The 15,679-nt window shown below is 42.5% G+C and overlaps 1 protein-coding gene across 1 annotated transcript in view; it reads right to left on the minus strand.

Moving 5' to 3' along the window:
• Positions 1-1,780: 1,780 nt before the first annotated feature.
• The window catches only part of MTMR11 (myotubularin related protein 11), a 33,653-nt gene continuing 19,754 nt past the window's right edge, over positions 1,781-15,679 (minus strand). The window contains exons 7-17 of the mRNA XM_075193286.1: positions 15,059-15,200; positions 13,898-13,985; positions 13,723-13,805; positions 12,495-12,619; positions 10,145-10,217; positions 8,304-8,374; positions 6,279-6,451; positions 5,869-6,039; positions 4,736-4,978; positions 3,305-3,574; positions 1,781-2,804 (exon numbers count right to left, since the gene is read on the minus strand). Coding sequence (XP_075049387.1) covers positions 2,649-2,804; positions 3,305-3,574; positions 4,736-4,978; positions 5,869-6,039; positions 6,279-6,451; positions 8,304-8,374; positions 10,145-10,217; positions 12,495-12,619; positions 13,723-13,805; positions 13,898-13,985; positions 15,059-15,200 — 1,595 coding nt within the window. The 3' untranslated portion in view covers positions 1,781-2,648. The remainder of the gene's footprint in view (positions 2,805-3,304; positions 3,575-4,735; positions 4,979-5,868; positions 6,040-6,278; positions 6,452-8,303; positions 8,375-10,144; positions 10,218-12,494; positions 12,620-13,722; positions 13,806-13,897; positions 13,986-15,058; positions 15,201-15,679) is intronic.

A 15,679-nucleotide genomic window follows, 5' to 3' on the forward strand; every position in this document is an offset into this window, starting at 1 on the left:
TTAATTTCTCTGGATCCACCTCTGCTCCACTTCCTTTATTAGTAGGAGTACCACAAGGCTCAGTCCTAGGTCCTTTGATTTTAATATCATCTCTATGCGGATGATGCCCAAATCTATCTATCCTCTCCTGATCTCTCACCATCTGTGTTGTCTCGCGTTACTGACTATCTTTCTGCCATTATATCTTGGATGTCCTCTCGCCAACATAAACTCAATCTCTAAAAAACAGAGTTAATAATATTCCCACCAGCAAGTTACCTAGCTAACATTTCTATTTCTGTTGACAACGTGAGAGTAAATCTTATCCCACAAGCTTGCTGCCTAGGTGTGAACCCTGACTCAGAACTATGCTTTGTTCCCCACATCGACTCTATATCTAAATCATGTTACATACATCTAAGAAACATTTACAGAATACGCACATATCTCACACAAGACATTGCAAAAACCAATTCATGCACTTATGATCTCCCGCATTGACTATTGCAATTCCCTCCTTATTGGTCTTCCCCTAATCAGACTCAAACCCCTACAATCTATTTTGCATGCAGCGGCTGGATTAATTTTCCATGCAAATTGTTCTTCCACTGCTAAGTCACTCTCTACATTGGTTGCCTGTTTTTTACCAAATCCAATATAAAATACTTCTACTAACATACAAGGCCGTCAACAAACCTCTACCTACATACATGTCCTCACTTGTCTCAAAATATCTCCCAACTCAACACCTCCGTTCTGCACAACATCTGCGTCTCTCTTCCACTCTCATCACATCCTCCCATTCCCGGTTACAGGACTTTTTTTTCGGGCTGCACCCACTTTGTGGAATTCCCTCTCTCACACAATAAGACTTTCCTCTGGTCTACAAACCTTCAAGTGTTCTCTGAAAACCCACCTCCTCAGGCAAGCTTATAATATTCCTCAACCGCCCTCTTAACCTCACTAGGGTACCCTATTACCACCCTTTACACAGCTAACACAAGGCAACAACCCTCTGACCAACATTGCTGTGTGACTGATCATATAGCCCACTAAGCACTCTTTAATTCTGCATTTTGGCTGGACCAATGTGCAATAGGTAGCACTTATCCTCACCTATCAAACTCCCATTGCCCTGTAAATTGTAAGCTTGCGAGCAGGGATCTCTTAACTCTCTGTCTGTATTACCCAGCATGGTTATATTACTGTGTTTGTATCCAATTGTAAAGCGCTACGAAATATGCTGGCGCTATATAAATAAATGTTAAAAATAAACTTGAAAGAGATCATTAAGAGTAACTAATTATATACAAATCTGTGTTTCACATAAACAGCAAACATTGGATAATACTCTTGTAGATTCCCATCAACAATGAAAATACAGCATGTTTTATTATAAATATCTTGCTTTAATAAGCTTCTACATCACTGCAAAAATAAACATGTCATGATAAAAAATCATTAGATGGATGTACGCGTCATTTCACATAACAGGAATCGGCGTACAGGGGTTTACGTGCCGTTTACAGGAACATATTTAGAGCAAATCGATCAGGTTAATAGTACAATAACCATTTAATGTGATAAATATATTGACATTTTCTCACAGAGAAAATAAATGACAGTACCACCGTCAGCATAATACACAGTGAGGGAGTGTTTGAAGGATGTTACGGACCTCGTGTGTCAGTGGGGTTTGTTTACTAAGTTGCGGGTTTAAAAAAGTGGAGATGTTGCCTATAGCAACCAATCAGATTCTAGCTGTCATTTATTTAGTACATTCTACAAAATAACAGCTAGAATCTGATTGGTTGCTATAGGCAAGATCTTCACTTTTCAAACCCACAGTTTAGTAAATATACCCCAGTGTGTCATTCACTGTATTGAGACCCCAAATGTCAGTGTTCCACTGTTCTGGGACCCCAAGTGTCGGTGTGCCACTGTTCTGAGACCCCAAATGTCAGTGTGCCACTGTTTTAGGACGCCAAAATAGGCAGATTCTAGGATAATATATGGTACATCGGACAATCTGTGGACTACGAAAACAGATTGAGACCTCACGTTGTATCAGGACCATTTGCTTAGGACAGTGATGATTATTATTAAGTTACCAGGTTAGTAAGGACTCAGCAATGCCTATATGGTAAGTGATAAAGTGTGCTTTGAGCTGAGTATTTTGCTTTATATTAAAAAAAAAATGACTATGGATACGAGGCTTGCTGTGTATATTAATGCACTTGGTGAGGGGGGCTTGTGTGTTTAGATAAAAATGTAACCCGAAAAGTGGTTCTGAGTGGATATCAAAGATTCTGGATGTTTTTGTGTGTAATCAATCGTGGGAACAATGGCTTAAGCTCTGTCTAAGGCCACTTCCAGGGTGCACTTTGGTAAGTCCGTGACGGCTACTGGAGAGCAAAGACCAGCTTCCAAATATTTCCTTCAGAAAGGAAAAATGACGTTTGCATTTTGTTGCCACAGGAAGAAATGTCAGCGAGCCGTGATTTTATGTTAGGAGAACGGATTCCCAGCGATTATTATACTTTTAAATTCCATTGGATCCTGAAGGACGTAGCAGACATTCCTGAACCTCAGCCCAGTGACCATATCAACTGAATTGCAAACTTCCTCCTGGTTTCGTCATTTCATCATGAAGTTCCCGGCACTGTCTGCTATCTGTACGACGACCAGGGAAAGCCATTTAAATCGGTCTGGGCTGAACCATTGAGTTTTTGATCCTGGCTGTATACATGTACGTTCTTCAATCTGGCTTCAAGAATCTTCAGCTCTTTGGCCAAGCTGGTTGCCAAGGGACGGCTGGTGCCGCACTAACCGGGAGGAAAGACAACAAGCGGTTAAAATATATTTTCCATAGACTACTGCATTATTATACTCCAACAGCACAATTTTCCATAGCGGCGTTCTCTGTATAACCCAAGCTATGATTACTCGGCATGGAAAATTATTCCATAGCCAAAAGTTACATCAAACGGAGTCTTCCTTTCTCATTATTTTCTTAGAAGTGAAAGGAGAAAATAGCTGGTCATTGAAAGTTGCTGTTTAGTTTGGGTACCAGCAGGGGGCAGACTGCCACAGGACAGGTGACTGAAGAATGATATGGTAAAGACATGTTAGGTGCAAGTGAAGTGTAAGTAGAGATAGCAATCATTTTGTGGAAATAAATAGTAGCCATGTATGAGAAACACCAAATGGCTTTAAATGATAATTCCGAAAGACTGCTGGAGTCTGTAAAGATTTCAGAGGTAAAAATATAGGGCATAAGGACAAAAATAAGGACAGAGGGAGCATCTATCTGATTTTTGGTTACCTGGACGTCCGTGGCGCAGCGCAAGTAACATCTTTTCCACAGCCTGACCCACGGCCCCACACACGTGGGAATCAGAACGTCCGCCGTGGAATTCTCAGAGGTTACGTTGCTCCTAAACTGCTTCTCCTCCTCCAGCAAGCTCTCGGCCGACTGGGCACGGCGAGCCACTCGCATCGCCACTGTGCCACTCTTTCTTGGGAAGAACGGAGACTGTAGGACAAGAGCCCCCTTGGAAAGCACGTATACATTGCCCGGATTGGAGGCATCCAGCTTGGAAAAAAACCGAGACGTCAATAGATCACGTATACACAGTTGTAATATCGCTGTAGTAACTCAAAGGATAAGCACAGCGGACCTGAGTCATTAAGCAGAGCAAAGCATAAAAAAAGAGTAACTTTGCACCTGGGCAAAACCATATTGCATTGGAGGGGGGAGGTAAATTTAAAATGTGGGGGCAGATTTATAGTTGGGGTAGGGCATGTACTAGATCAACTTTAAATTTCAGTGTAAATATAAAGCTATCAAGTATTTGTGTGCTACATGAAAAAACAGCCAGTATTTATTTTATGTGCAAAATAATAAACTAATTTGCACCCCTTGCATTGTAACTTGGTTTTGTCCAGGAGAGAGCTTACTCATTTTTTTTGTGCCTTACATTCCTTAATGAATCAGACCCAGTATATCCATACATGTAGAAGACATCTTGGGCATGCCAAATGACTAGTGATGTCTAAAGCTTTAGAAGTCACGGATCACTATATTATTGTAGTGCCCCACATATCTACCCATAGGCAAACCGAGGGGGGGGGGGGTCCTAGTGCCAAGAAACCCCCCTCCAAGCCTGGGGCACTGTATAATTGAGGTGGCTGGACCCTGCCCCCGCTTCACACAGCTCTGCTTGAAAAGGGAGAGCTGTGTGCACCTAACAGTAGTGCATGCAGAATTGCCCATGTATATTATGGGGATAGGAAGAGTTGGAGAGCAGCCAAGCACTGTCTAAAATTATAGCCACGCCCCCACGCATGCTGGTCATGCCCACTGGCAGCGTGGTGTGGAAACCCCCCCTCTACAAATCCTGCGTTTGTCCCTGCTACCAGGAACATTACTCACGCACCACAGAAAAGGCAATAGAAAGTTAAATTAAAACAAGGCCTTGTGCATTTACTTAAAATAATGAATCGACCGACTTCACCATAATATAGAGCAAAGCAATTAATTTTAAGAAACTGATAATTCTTTCCTTGACAGTGGACCTGACGTATATATAGACAACTGAGGCATTAATTTTGTGGGTTGTACCAGGATGCAGCCAATCAATTTGCTAGGAAGCAGTGACATCACTACCTGACTAATATTCGCGAGGCTGGACTTCTATTAGTTCAACCCAGCAACTGATGCCTACACTGTGGGCAGGTGACACTATAAACTCACCTTGTTAGCGTTGTGCATGATTCCATTGCCGTTTAGAACAGCGTGTTCCTTATCGTGACGATACGCGGGATTCTGGAACTGCTTCCTGCGCGAGTGATTGTAGAACAGACTCCATTCCCAAACTGTGGGGGGGCCAGACTTCACTTCTTCCCCCGCCTTGTAGTCTCCATTCAGGAATATTTTCTCACGCACAAAATCTCTCCAGCCATTCACCGGGGTGTACGTCTGGTTGGACGAGTGTCGCTAAAACAAAAAGACGAAGCCCGTGAAAATTATCGGCCTGTACACCTTAATTAAACTGACAACCATGTTCTCAGTTATTATACCTCCCCTAACAGACCCTGTGGTGGGACAGTCCTGATTTGCAGACCCCCGAAAGGGGAGTGACCTCACAATAACGGGGGGCACGGATTGTGGTACTCCCCCAAATCCCAACTATTCATTCACATGCCAATAGGAACCAATGAGATGACAAAAACTCTTCCTGAGTCACAAAAGTGAAGGCAGCAATTTTTAACACCAGCCAAATGTCCCAATTTCGGAACGGTACAATCCTGATTGGAGTGGACTGTCCTGTGGTCGGTACGTTTGTCCACCAATCGCCTCTGGTGTGTTCGCCAATTCAAGGGTGCTTTTGGGGGTCTGGCCTAGCATACTCAGGGGGTGTGGCTGTCCTCATATAGACACTCCCTTAACGTGGCGTGGCCACGATACCCCTACGTGGCAGGTGAAGCAAATTTCAAAAATGGTTGTCAAATTTTTTTTTTTTTTATAAGGTAAACTTTATTTAAAGTAGATGGTGACAAACCCAACATTTACCAGCAGTAAAATACACAGGACAAGTAGATACGCGTTATTCCGGAATTCTAATACGCGGAGATGAGAATCAAATATGTTCAACACCCAGAGAAATCGTTCTGTGTCCGTATAAAAAGAAGGGTAAAATTACAAGGACACCCCCAAACCCCCTCGGCTTGATAAACGATCGTGGCCATTAGAAGCTGTCAATCCTCCTGCCTCACAAGTCAGACAGGGCCTCAATAATGCAACTCTAAAAGGTGTAATAAAATTATATAAAAGTAAATAACGTTTAGTCGTTGTCTGGTGGATGGTTTATGGCCGTAGGTACGTACCTGGCTGCCTCTGATTCGGTCCCAGTGGCAGTTATGTGTGAAAGAGCTGCAGAAGAGGTTGGAGGTGCTGTCGTGTAAAGCCGCCAAATAGGACTCGCTAAACTGGAAGGCGGTCGGGAACTGCTGAAGGAGCTGCCACACGCAATCCAGGAATAGCAGAAACACGGGGGACTGCGGGAAGAGACAAGACGCAACATGACCGCTACCTGGCTCACTTTCGAGCTAGAGAATAATCTAATCACTTAGCAAACTTTATTCTAGAGTTCTAACCCTTAACATAGCCAGTCCCTAGGCTCCTGCTCATCGTGGGTACTTTTGTGTTAAATAAATAGTTCTAATGAATCCAATCTCAAACTATCTCCTTAATGATCCTTGCAATAAGTAACACTTTTAAACAAAAAATCACTCACTTCCTCTTTGTCCGATTTTCTGAAGTGATTGATCCTCTGCATGAAGGGATGTCCGGCCGAAACCCACTCCTTCTGAACCAAACTTTGGAAGCCGGACAGAGTTCGTGGATGGGGGTCCAATATCACCTGGACCAACGATGTCAGCAGACAATTTATATCCCGATCCTCAGGCTCTGGGATAACAGTAGAAGCAGAAAGTTCGTAATATTGTGCGCGGGAAAAACCTGAAACCTGGAGACCATTGGCGAACCAATGGTTTGGCGTTTCAACGCTGGCGGCACAATTGCGGGCCGCTAACCGGTTCCGGAGTTCAGGTTTAATAAGTGCGCTGAATTTATAAGGTATTGTCTTAGGCAATCAATACCCTCTTCTCATTTACTAAACTATTTTAATTCTACAACCCATTACATGCCCTGCATACCTCTTCCCAAAATCACACACCTCTTTCAGTCGGTCTAAAAGCAGATAAGCAAAACAAACACGTTCGGCAAACGTGAGCCGGTTTCTGATGCTGGTAGGAAGAAATAGGAGTAGTAGGAAATAAACTTCACTTCACTTATTACTCAAGCAGCCACACTGATATTGTCACCATTAACTATATTTCAGATTTTAGTTTTTAGTTTTAAAACAATTCATTGTTAGACGTTGCCTAAAGGCAGCCTTGTTGTGTCCTATTGACAGGCGACATTAATTGAATATTTTTTTTTTCTGTGCATTTGGAATATATATCCCGCATATGTATTGGATGTATCCTCCAGTGTATTGTCTGTTAAAACAGAGAGCACTCAGACCCATATTCATCAACAGACTTATCTTCATATCCGCTCCTTATTGAATACGGACGCGCCTATGCCGATATATGTGTTTGTATTTTATAAATGTTCATTTTGCGTGTCTTAATGAATCAGGCCTGATCTATCCAGTTGCAAATTTTCTCCCTTTCACGATGCATTTGCTAAAACTTTAAATGAGGCCACGTTTGCAAATATATAATGGTATTTTGCAACCAAGACAGGTCCCATAACACAACACTGTGAACAGCTTGTGTCCAGTGTTGATGTAAAGCCTGTGACAGAGTCTGGATATAGAACCCACTCTTAGGTGGGTATTCAATTGTCAGCGAATTGTTTTTTTTGACCGCGTTAAGTCATTTTAACGCTGTTTTTTTTATCATTTTCGAGCGGGTTAACTTTACCCGCGATTCAATTCCATTTTTAACGGTCAGTTTTTTTTTCATGAAACGGTCCTCTCGCGCTCCAGTGGACGGTCTATTGAAAGTATATAGTGTACAAGAGGCAGCCGCGTTACAAGCTATTCAATTGTTTTTTAACGCGGCGGGTTAAACAGGAAAATATGCTTTTTTATCTCGCACCTCCTTGGGGTGTGTTAAAAATAAAAAACCTCTGAAAAGTATTTGAAATCATGTAATAATGTGGAAAAAAAGTTAAACTTATGTTTATCACTAATGCCTAACTTGTGTAAGTTGATTTTCTTGTGAAAAAATAATGAAATAAAATAAACATAAAAATAATAAAATCACTAATTAATTACATTTATGTATGTTTTTGGAACAAATATGAATGTAGTAATGTGTTTCGACATGGTATAGATGATTGTATGGTAAACAATAGTTCATTTAAAAATATGCTAAAGAAAGTACTGTAAGGTAGATATTATCAATGTGTAATGCAATCTATGTATGGAAATGTGTGCAAAACCTTTTTTTGTGTTATACATGACCGCGTTAAAACTCCTCTTCATTCCCCATAAAATCGAGTAAACACAATGTTTAACGGGCGGGGGGCAGCGGTCCCTCTTTTTCAATTGAGTTTTCCCGCTGCGCTAACTCAAAACAGTCGCTATTGCCATCAAAAACCCGCAGGAGTTTTTTTTATTTTACGCTGCAGGGTAAAAAAAACTCGCTGACAATTGAATACCCCCCTTACCATACAAACGTATAATGGAATGATAAGAAAGAGAATAGAACGGACATGAGCTTTCTGATCGATTCGGATTTCATTTTACCTTGAAGGACCACAGATCGCTTCCTTTCGCTCAGCAGGATGGAAAGCTCGCTGGCTTTCTTCAGACATAACCTGCAGTGGAGATAACATTGGATACCATGTAATTTGCAGCCGTTCCACAGATACTGTTGTCTTTGCAGTCATACAGCAAAGCAGAAAATCTATTTCAGGTCATGCCGTCTCTTATTCCCTACCCCATCACAACATTCTCTTACCAGCCCAAAGTCTCTTTCCACAAGCAGCAAAATGCTGATGGCAAGCGGTTTTGCGGATTATCTTAATTACTACATTTACCTACTCCCTCTCCGAAACCAGACAGCTGAGATCAGAACTAAGCAAAAGGACATTTCAGAGTGACTGTAAACACCCCGCGCTGGGAAGATGTTAAAAAGCTGCCGTCTCTACAATAAAATAAGCGTAAACATTTCTTTTTGTCATAGTGTGGTTGAGAATAAGTGATAGGATGTAAAATCTGGAGATTAGCGGCCTGAGCTGAATATAAAGCTGACCTGTTTGCCTATAAACAAATATGCGTCTGCACACTCGCGTTTCTACGTCTGTATTTTGATTTGTACAAATCTTAAGATGTGTAACATTAAATTTAGCGTACAGATCATCATCACCATTTTTTTATATAGCGCCACTCATTCCGCAGCGCTGTACAGAGAACTCATTCACATCAGTCCCTGTCCCATTGGAGCTTACAGTCTAAATTCCCAAATATACACACGGATAGACAGACAGACACAGAGAGAGACTTGGGTCAATTTTGATAGCAGCCAATTAACCTACCAGTATGTTTTTGGAGTGTGGGAGGAAACCGGAGCACCCGGAGGAAACCCACGCAAACACGGGGAGAACATACAAACTCCACACAGATAAGGCCACATTCAACATTACTGTCAACTTCACCGTGGAGATGTCTGCTAACGTGGCTGAGCTGGAAGTCAGAGCAGCATGCGCGGTACGGGAGAGACAGCCAGCTAGGGGTTACTGCTGGCTCTTCTAAACGGCATTATACATAATAACATGTTTCAGAATGTTTCGGCTGGGATAATACATGCTTAAGCATGTAACTATTTTAATTGTCCCTTTTAAATTGAAAGGTTCCCAAAGGTGCTTACTGGTTGGAAAAATTCTGTGGTCAATGGACTTTAATGACTCTCCAGCTGCAATCTCATGCAATGTATATTGTGTTTTGTTGACGGGGAACAGCCACCCAAAAATGTATTTTTAACTTACGTCCTCCCTTCCACCAACTAGCAGAATTATGGGCACATGGCAAGAACTCACTCTCACCAGCGCTATAATGACCTCTCTTCCTCGCCAACAACTGACATAAGGGAGGGTGCAAATAGCGCTGTGTACACACTATACCTGATTAACTTCAGATCTGTGCTCTTCATCTGTCATAACCATCGGCTGCAACAGTGATAGATGTCCACAGTGACTCAAAACGCTGTCCTGCTGTGGCTATGACTGTCACTATCAGTTAAATTGTCGTTCCGATTCTGCAGAGTGCATACACACCGCAGAATTGGAACGACATTGTTTGATCGTTGAACGAGATTTTTAGTTCAGTTTCACGATCTCGTTCAACTATACGATGTGCTTTGGAATGATAATCTGCTGAATACGTTGAAGTGTGTACCCAACCTAACTCATTTTGTGAGCACTAATTACCGATGATTAGTGGTAGTCAACAGACAGTGGATAACAGGGTAAATGTCAAGTCACTGCAAGATTACCACCATACCACAAGTATTATCTGTCCGTACCAATGTGTGTTGTACAGGACCTTTCAGATCACTCTTTATGCTTTGAGGTGAGAAGAGATTTTACCTCACATGATCGAGCCAGCGAGTCCCCTCCAGGTTCGACAGCCATTTCTCATCAGGCACTGGTGCAGAAGTATCTACACAGAGGAAATATACAGTGAATTTATAGTTAGATGGATGCCATAACTTGTCTTCTCAGCCAAAAATGGAAAGAGCGAGTATGTATGGACCAATCAGAAAACATCTGTTACCCAAAACTGAGCTCATCATGGTTCCACCACCAGCATCGCACCCCCTCCTCTGGTCTCCCCTTAAGGTTGATGGTGTCGCCCTCTCGTCTGCTCCCACCACAGGCTGCCTAGGGGTCATCTCTGACTCCGCCATCAATTTCACTCCCAACATCCAGTCCTTTGCCCATTCCTGTCACCTCCACCAAGACCATCATCCATGCTCTTGTCATCTCCAACCTTGATTACTGCAATCTTCTCCTCTCTGGTGGCCTGACAAATGTCTGTGTCTCCCCTGAAATCTGTGCTGAATGCAGCGTTGCAGCTAATCTTCCTCTCCCGACCTGCCTCTCCCGCTGCGCCTCCATTGTCTCCCCATTCCTTTCAGAATACAATTCAAATTGCTTACCCTCACTTATAAATCCCTCGTTAATGCTTCCCCCTCCTATATCTTGACTTTGTTAAGAAATACTCTCCTACGTTCTGTCAATGACCTTCGTCTCTCCTCATCACCTATCACCACCTCACACGCCCGCCTTCAGGAATTTTCCCGCGCTGCTCCCCAAATTTGGAACTCTCAATCGGACTTGCCCCCAATCTTGAATCTTTCAAACGCTCCCTCAGGGAAGCTATATTGGGTATGGGACGTCACGGCATTGTTTCAAAGTCCCAGTGTGGTAACTATCAGGCATGCTTGCCAACGTTTGGGGCAGTTGTGGAAGGAGGCAGGGTGAGGCACTGTAGACCCTCCCTCTGCTGTGCAATACTGGGATTTATGGCATAGTGCAGTTGGGGGTGGGGCCTGAATACAGGCATTGCGTCATTAAGCCCCGCCTCCACCAGGTGAGACGGGAAGGGCGTCTCCTCTTCCAGGGGAAGTGGGGGACTCCCCGAAATTTGGGAGCTTTCCTAGACGTTCCATGTGAGTTGACAAGTATTTTACTATCAGGTAGGGGACTGGGAGATTCACTTTTACAAACCATGAAATTAGCTTTTCTGTACACATCTGAGTGTAACAATGCAATGGAAACAAACACGCCGTAATTTAACTTCATTATAGGTAGATGAGAGAAAATGCAGTAGTTGACTAAACCTCTTCATGAACAACAACAGCGACATATACAAAGTGGACCTGATTCATTAAGTAAGGTAAGGCAAAAGAAATGAGTATGTTTTCTCCTGGACAAAACCAAGTGTACAATGCAAGGGGTGCAAATTAGTTTATTATTTTGCACATAAGATAAATACTGGCTGTTTTTGTCATGTAACGCACAAATACTTGATAGCTTTATTTGTACACTGAAATTTAAAGTCGATCTAGAACATGTCCTACCCCAACTATAAATCTGCCATTGCATTTTAAATTCAGCTCCCCCTCCAATGCAACATGGTTTTGCCCAGGTTCAAAGGTACTCATTTTTTTTTTGCGTTTTTAATGAATCAGGCCCCATATGTGTGTGCACTTGGGCCTTTAGTTTGAAGAGGTGAATGACATTTAATTATCAATCTGCTAAATGAAAGAGTTCCCTTATAATAAGGGGTTAAAGCATTACATCTCTCTGTTTTACATCTACGTAAAACTGTTTAACCCAAATGATTGATCCGGTAATTGATCTGATAATCTTATGAATGAGCCAGGAAGGGATTATTACATGAATCATAACTCGTATTATAGATATATTATTCATTCTGAAGGGTTATTAGCTCATTATTCAATACTCTCCATATGATTCTGCCATATAGATCTGTCTTTCTTTACAAAAAGCTGAAATGAAAAAGCAAAGTATGTCAGTTATCCTTGGTGTGACATCACTGACATCCTTGGTATGACATCACTGACAATGCCTACCAATTTACCACTCAGCAAATTTCTGTAAAGAAATTTTTTGCTATATAGGAAACTCCAAACAATTACAAACACATTCTGGTGTCTGATGTAAGACAGAGAAGCACCACCCTGCCTTTTCTAAAAGGACAGAACAGCATGCTGGATAATAGTTTTAGCTTACTATAAATGCAGTTATTTCATTGATTAAAATGAGCTCTGTAATACACTGCCTTCGACACATACTGATGTCCGAATATGGTGTTGTTTGTGCAAGTGTCCCAGTTTAGCAATCTGACATTTTGGGCGGTATGCTAATCTGCTTTACTACCTAAATACACGGTAATAGAAAAGGGTCATACCGCTGGTACACAGTCCACGCAGCTTGAGGTAGGAAACTTGGATATCGCCTATAGAAGGAAGCTCATCGTTCGTGTCAATAATCACACACTGGGAATGGTTGGCAAATAACAGGGATCTTATATACCTGGAAAATACAAATTCAATATTTAGCGACCAATCGGAAAAGAGGATTAACTGGTGTGCAAAACATAGCATTGTGTTACAAAGCACCAATGTACTCGGGCTGACTATAGACAACACACAGTGTATACAATGGCACAGTGGAAGGACAGACAATGGGATGTAACAGGATACAAGAGAGAAGTGTATTCTCTCGAGAAATCTCAGGACAGGAGGTCATGACATGAAACTGGAGAATGACAACGTACAAAGAAGTATTACCTTACAGAAGTGCAGAGCCGTAGCTTAAAATTTTAGCGCCCGGGGCGAGAAAAAAAACCTGCCGCCCCCCCCCCCCCCCCCCAAGCCGTCAATTTTAACCAAATGAACCTAAAATATTCATAAACTGCGCCCCCCTTTTAATCGATGCGCCCTGGGCGGTCTCCCCCCCCCCCCCCCCCCCTCCACAGCCATAGTTACGGCCCTACAGAAGTGCCATTGAGTAAACCGATGGCCTAGTGTAGTGTTGGCTAACCTGTGACACTCCAGGTGTTTGTGAAACTACAAGTCCCAGCATACCCTTCCAGCAATAAGCTGCTATGTATTGGCAAAGCATGCTGGGACTTGTAGTTCCACAACACCTGGAGTGTCACAGGTTAGCCAACACTGGCCTAGTGTATCCTTTAGTATAAGTCATAAGGATATGGAGCAGTGCTTCATTACTATAAAAATTTATGAGGCCACAAGCTAAAAGTTTTAAAATACACATACTGGAGGCAGTCATTTTACAGTCTTCTTGTGAATTTAAGTCAAGCAACTGTTTAGTTGCCTGCAGCAATCTTCTTGACAATTTACGTTGGCAGCCATTTTGTTACCCAGGGCAATCTTCTTGAGAATCGATGTCGGCGGCCATTTTGTTACCTGGGGCAGTCTTCTTGAGAATATGATTAGGCAGCAATTTAGTGGGCAACCGTACAACCTATCAATCCGGTAGGAACCAGCGCCATCTCTGAGGCGCAAAGTATCAATGGTTCCTACCGAATTGATTTAACGCACACAAAAAACGGCAGCCTCACCCAAATGGACTGAAAGACTTGGAGCTCCAACGCTAGTCCCGGGTCTGTTTACCTCAAATTCTCTTTATCTATGTTTGTCTGAAAGCCGGCCGATCTCAGCAGGTCACTTCCCCCGGGGTGATGAAAGGACCATCTCTAGGAAAACAGCCACAAAACCACATTATCATGTTATACAATACATTTTAAAGTATTAAGAGTACTATGTAAAGAGGCAGCCCGCTACTCACAGGAATTCGCCCTTGCTGAAAGTGGGCGAATGTCATTTTCAGGTCATTGTCCAGTAGCTTGCAGGGCACCACGAAATACTTGGAGAGGCTGAAAATAAATGTACAAATGGCTTATTCACGTAACCAAGAAGATCCTTCGCCAAAGTTACAATTAATTAATTAGGTGCTTAAGAACAGAACCGTGTTAAACTGGTAATTAGTATGTCTTGCTTGCTTATGCCAGGGGTGAATTTATGATATGAAATGGAACTTGGTCTCTTCGGAAAAAATTTCCCATAAAACCTGATTTTCACTGGTCTTTTGTGCTTGTTGCAAAGTGTTTCTGGGTTTTCAGCCCTCCAGGGACCCCCTGAAAATTTCCCCTGATGATGTCACAAGAAAATATACACACAGGAAAATGCTGAACTGCCATGTGAGATGGAATTTTATCCTATATCCTAAAATGAACCAACGTCGTACGAAAGAATCCAGACATGATTGTTATATACTAGTAGTGTCACCTGGGTTCTATTCTGCTGTGTTTCTCATGCAGCAAAGGATTAGGGGTAAAATTACATTTGCTGCGTTACAAACTTGCATTATTACTACAATTGTGTCATTGATGTCAGATATCCAGTCAGTAGTGACAAGAAAATGATAAATCTCCTCAGACAGAGGCTGAACTGGCTGCAACTAAGAAACACACCCAAAATGGGAAGGTAGACAGAAAAATGGAGGGAAATAAAGACATCAACGAGGTGGGAATTAATAGTTAGACAATGGAAAATGAGGTAAAGTTTTAAAGTAGACAATAGGAAAGTCTACACAGTCCACAGTTTTCTTATTTGCCATTACCAGGAACATAGGAAGGTTGGTGAATTGTCACTGAAGTTCCCCCGACAGAAGGTAATTCTACACAACTTATTCATCTTACATCACAATCGCACCCCCACCCCCAAGAGCTATATAATGTTTGGGGAAAGAGGAGAATACTAGAGATTAATATGACAGCATTAACTGGTTTGTACGTAGTGCTTAGTATGTCATACGCCCAACAGTGCTGTTTTTTGGCAGCAGCGGCTGCCTCTCATATCTGGGGTGTGAGGGGCCACGGTTGGTTGGACCAGGACATAGACGATTCTTGATGCCGGACTGTTGGCGTGTGAGCTATGTTTCCAATACCTAATACAGGTGTCGCAGCGCTCGTTGAGAGGTGTCACCCTCCAGGCGGTTGCTCCCAGCCGCTCGATCTCATTCTCCCAGTCCGCCGCAGACTCAAACAGACGCGTAGGGTAGTCCATCAGCGCTGTGGTCTCCCTCTTATCTGTCAAGAGAGAGCAGGTTGTTGGCAAAAAACAAACCACACTGTGAGTAATTAAAACCAAGCTGTGTGCACAATATTTTTATCCTACGTTAATAAATAATAGCATTATATTACGTATGTGATGTAAATACCCATAGAAACAACTGTGACCAAGGTATCAGTACTGAGCGTTAGCTGTAAGGACTCCATTGCCCGTTGCTGAACATTTGCCCACTTGACCACTCTGTTTTCTCCAACATTTGACCTCAGCTATTGACCTTGACTATCTTACCTTCTCCAGTCCCTGACCTCGGCTAGTGTGTTTGGCTCTTCTCCTGTCTGTCCGTATTTCCTGGATCTCTAAGCAGGACACGGGTCAATTATTTATTTCCTACATGTGCCTGGCAGTTCATATACATGTCTGATATGAGAACGTGTCTTAGAGAGCCAAACATAATAAGATTCTTTGCAGTTACTCATGCACATTCTTTAAACAATAC

The sequence above is a fragment of the Mixophyes fleayi genome, chromosome 12, assembly GCF_038048845.1.
Source record: "Mixophyes fleayi isolate aMixFle1 chromosome 12, aMixFle1.hap1, whole genome shotgun sequence".
Classification (NCBI taxonomy): Eukaryota; Metazoa; Chordata; class Amphibia; order Anura; family Limnodynastidae; genus Mixophyes; species Mixophyes fleayi.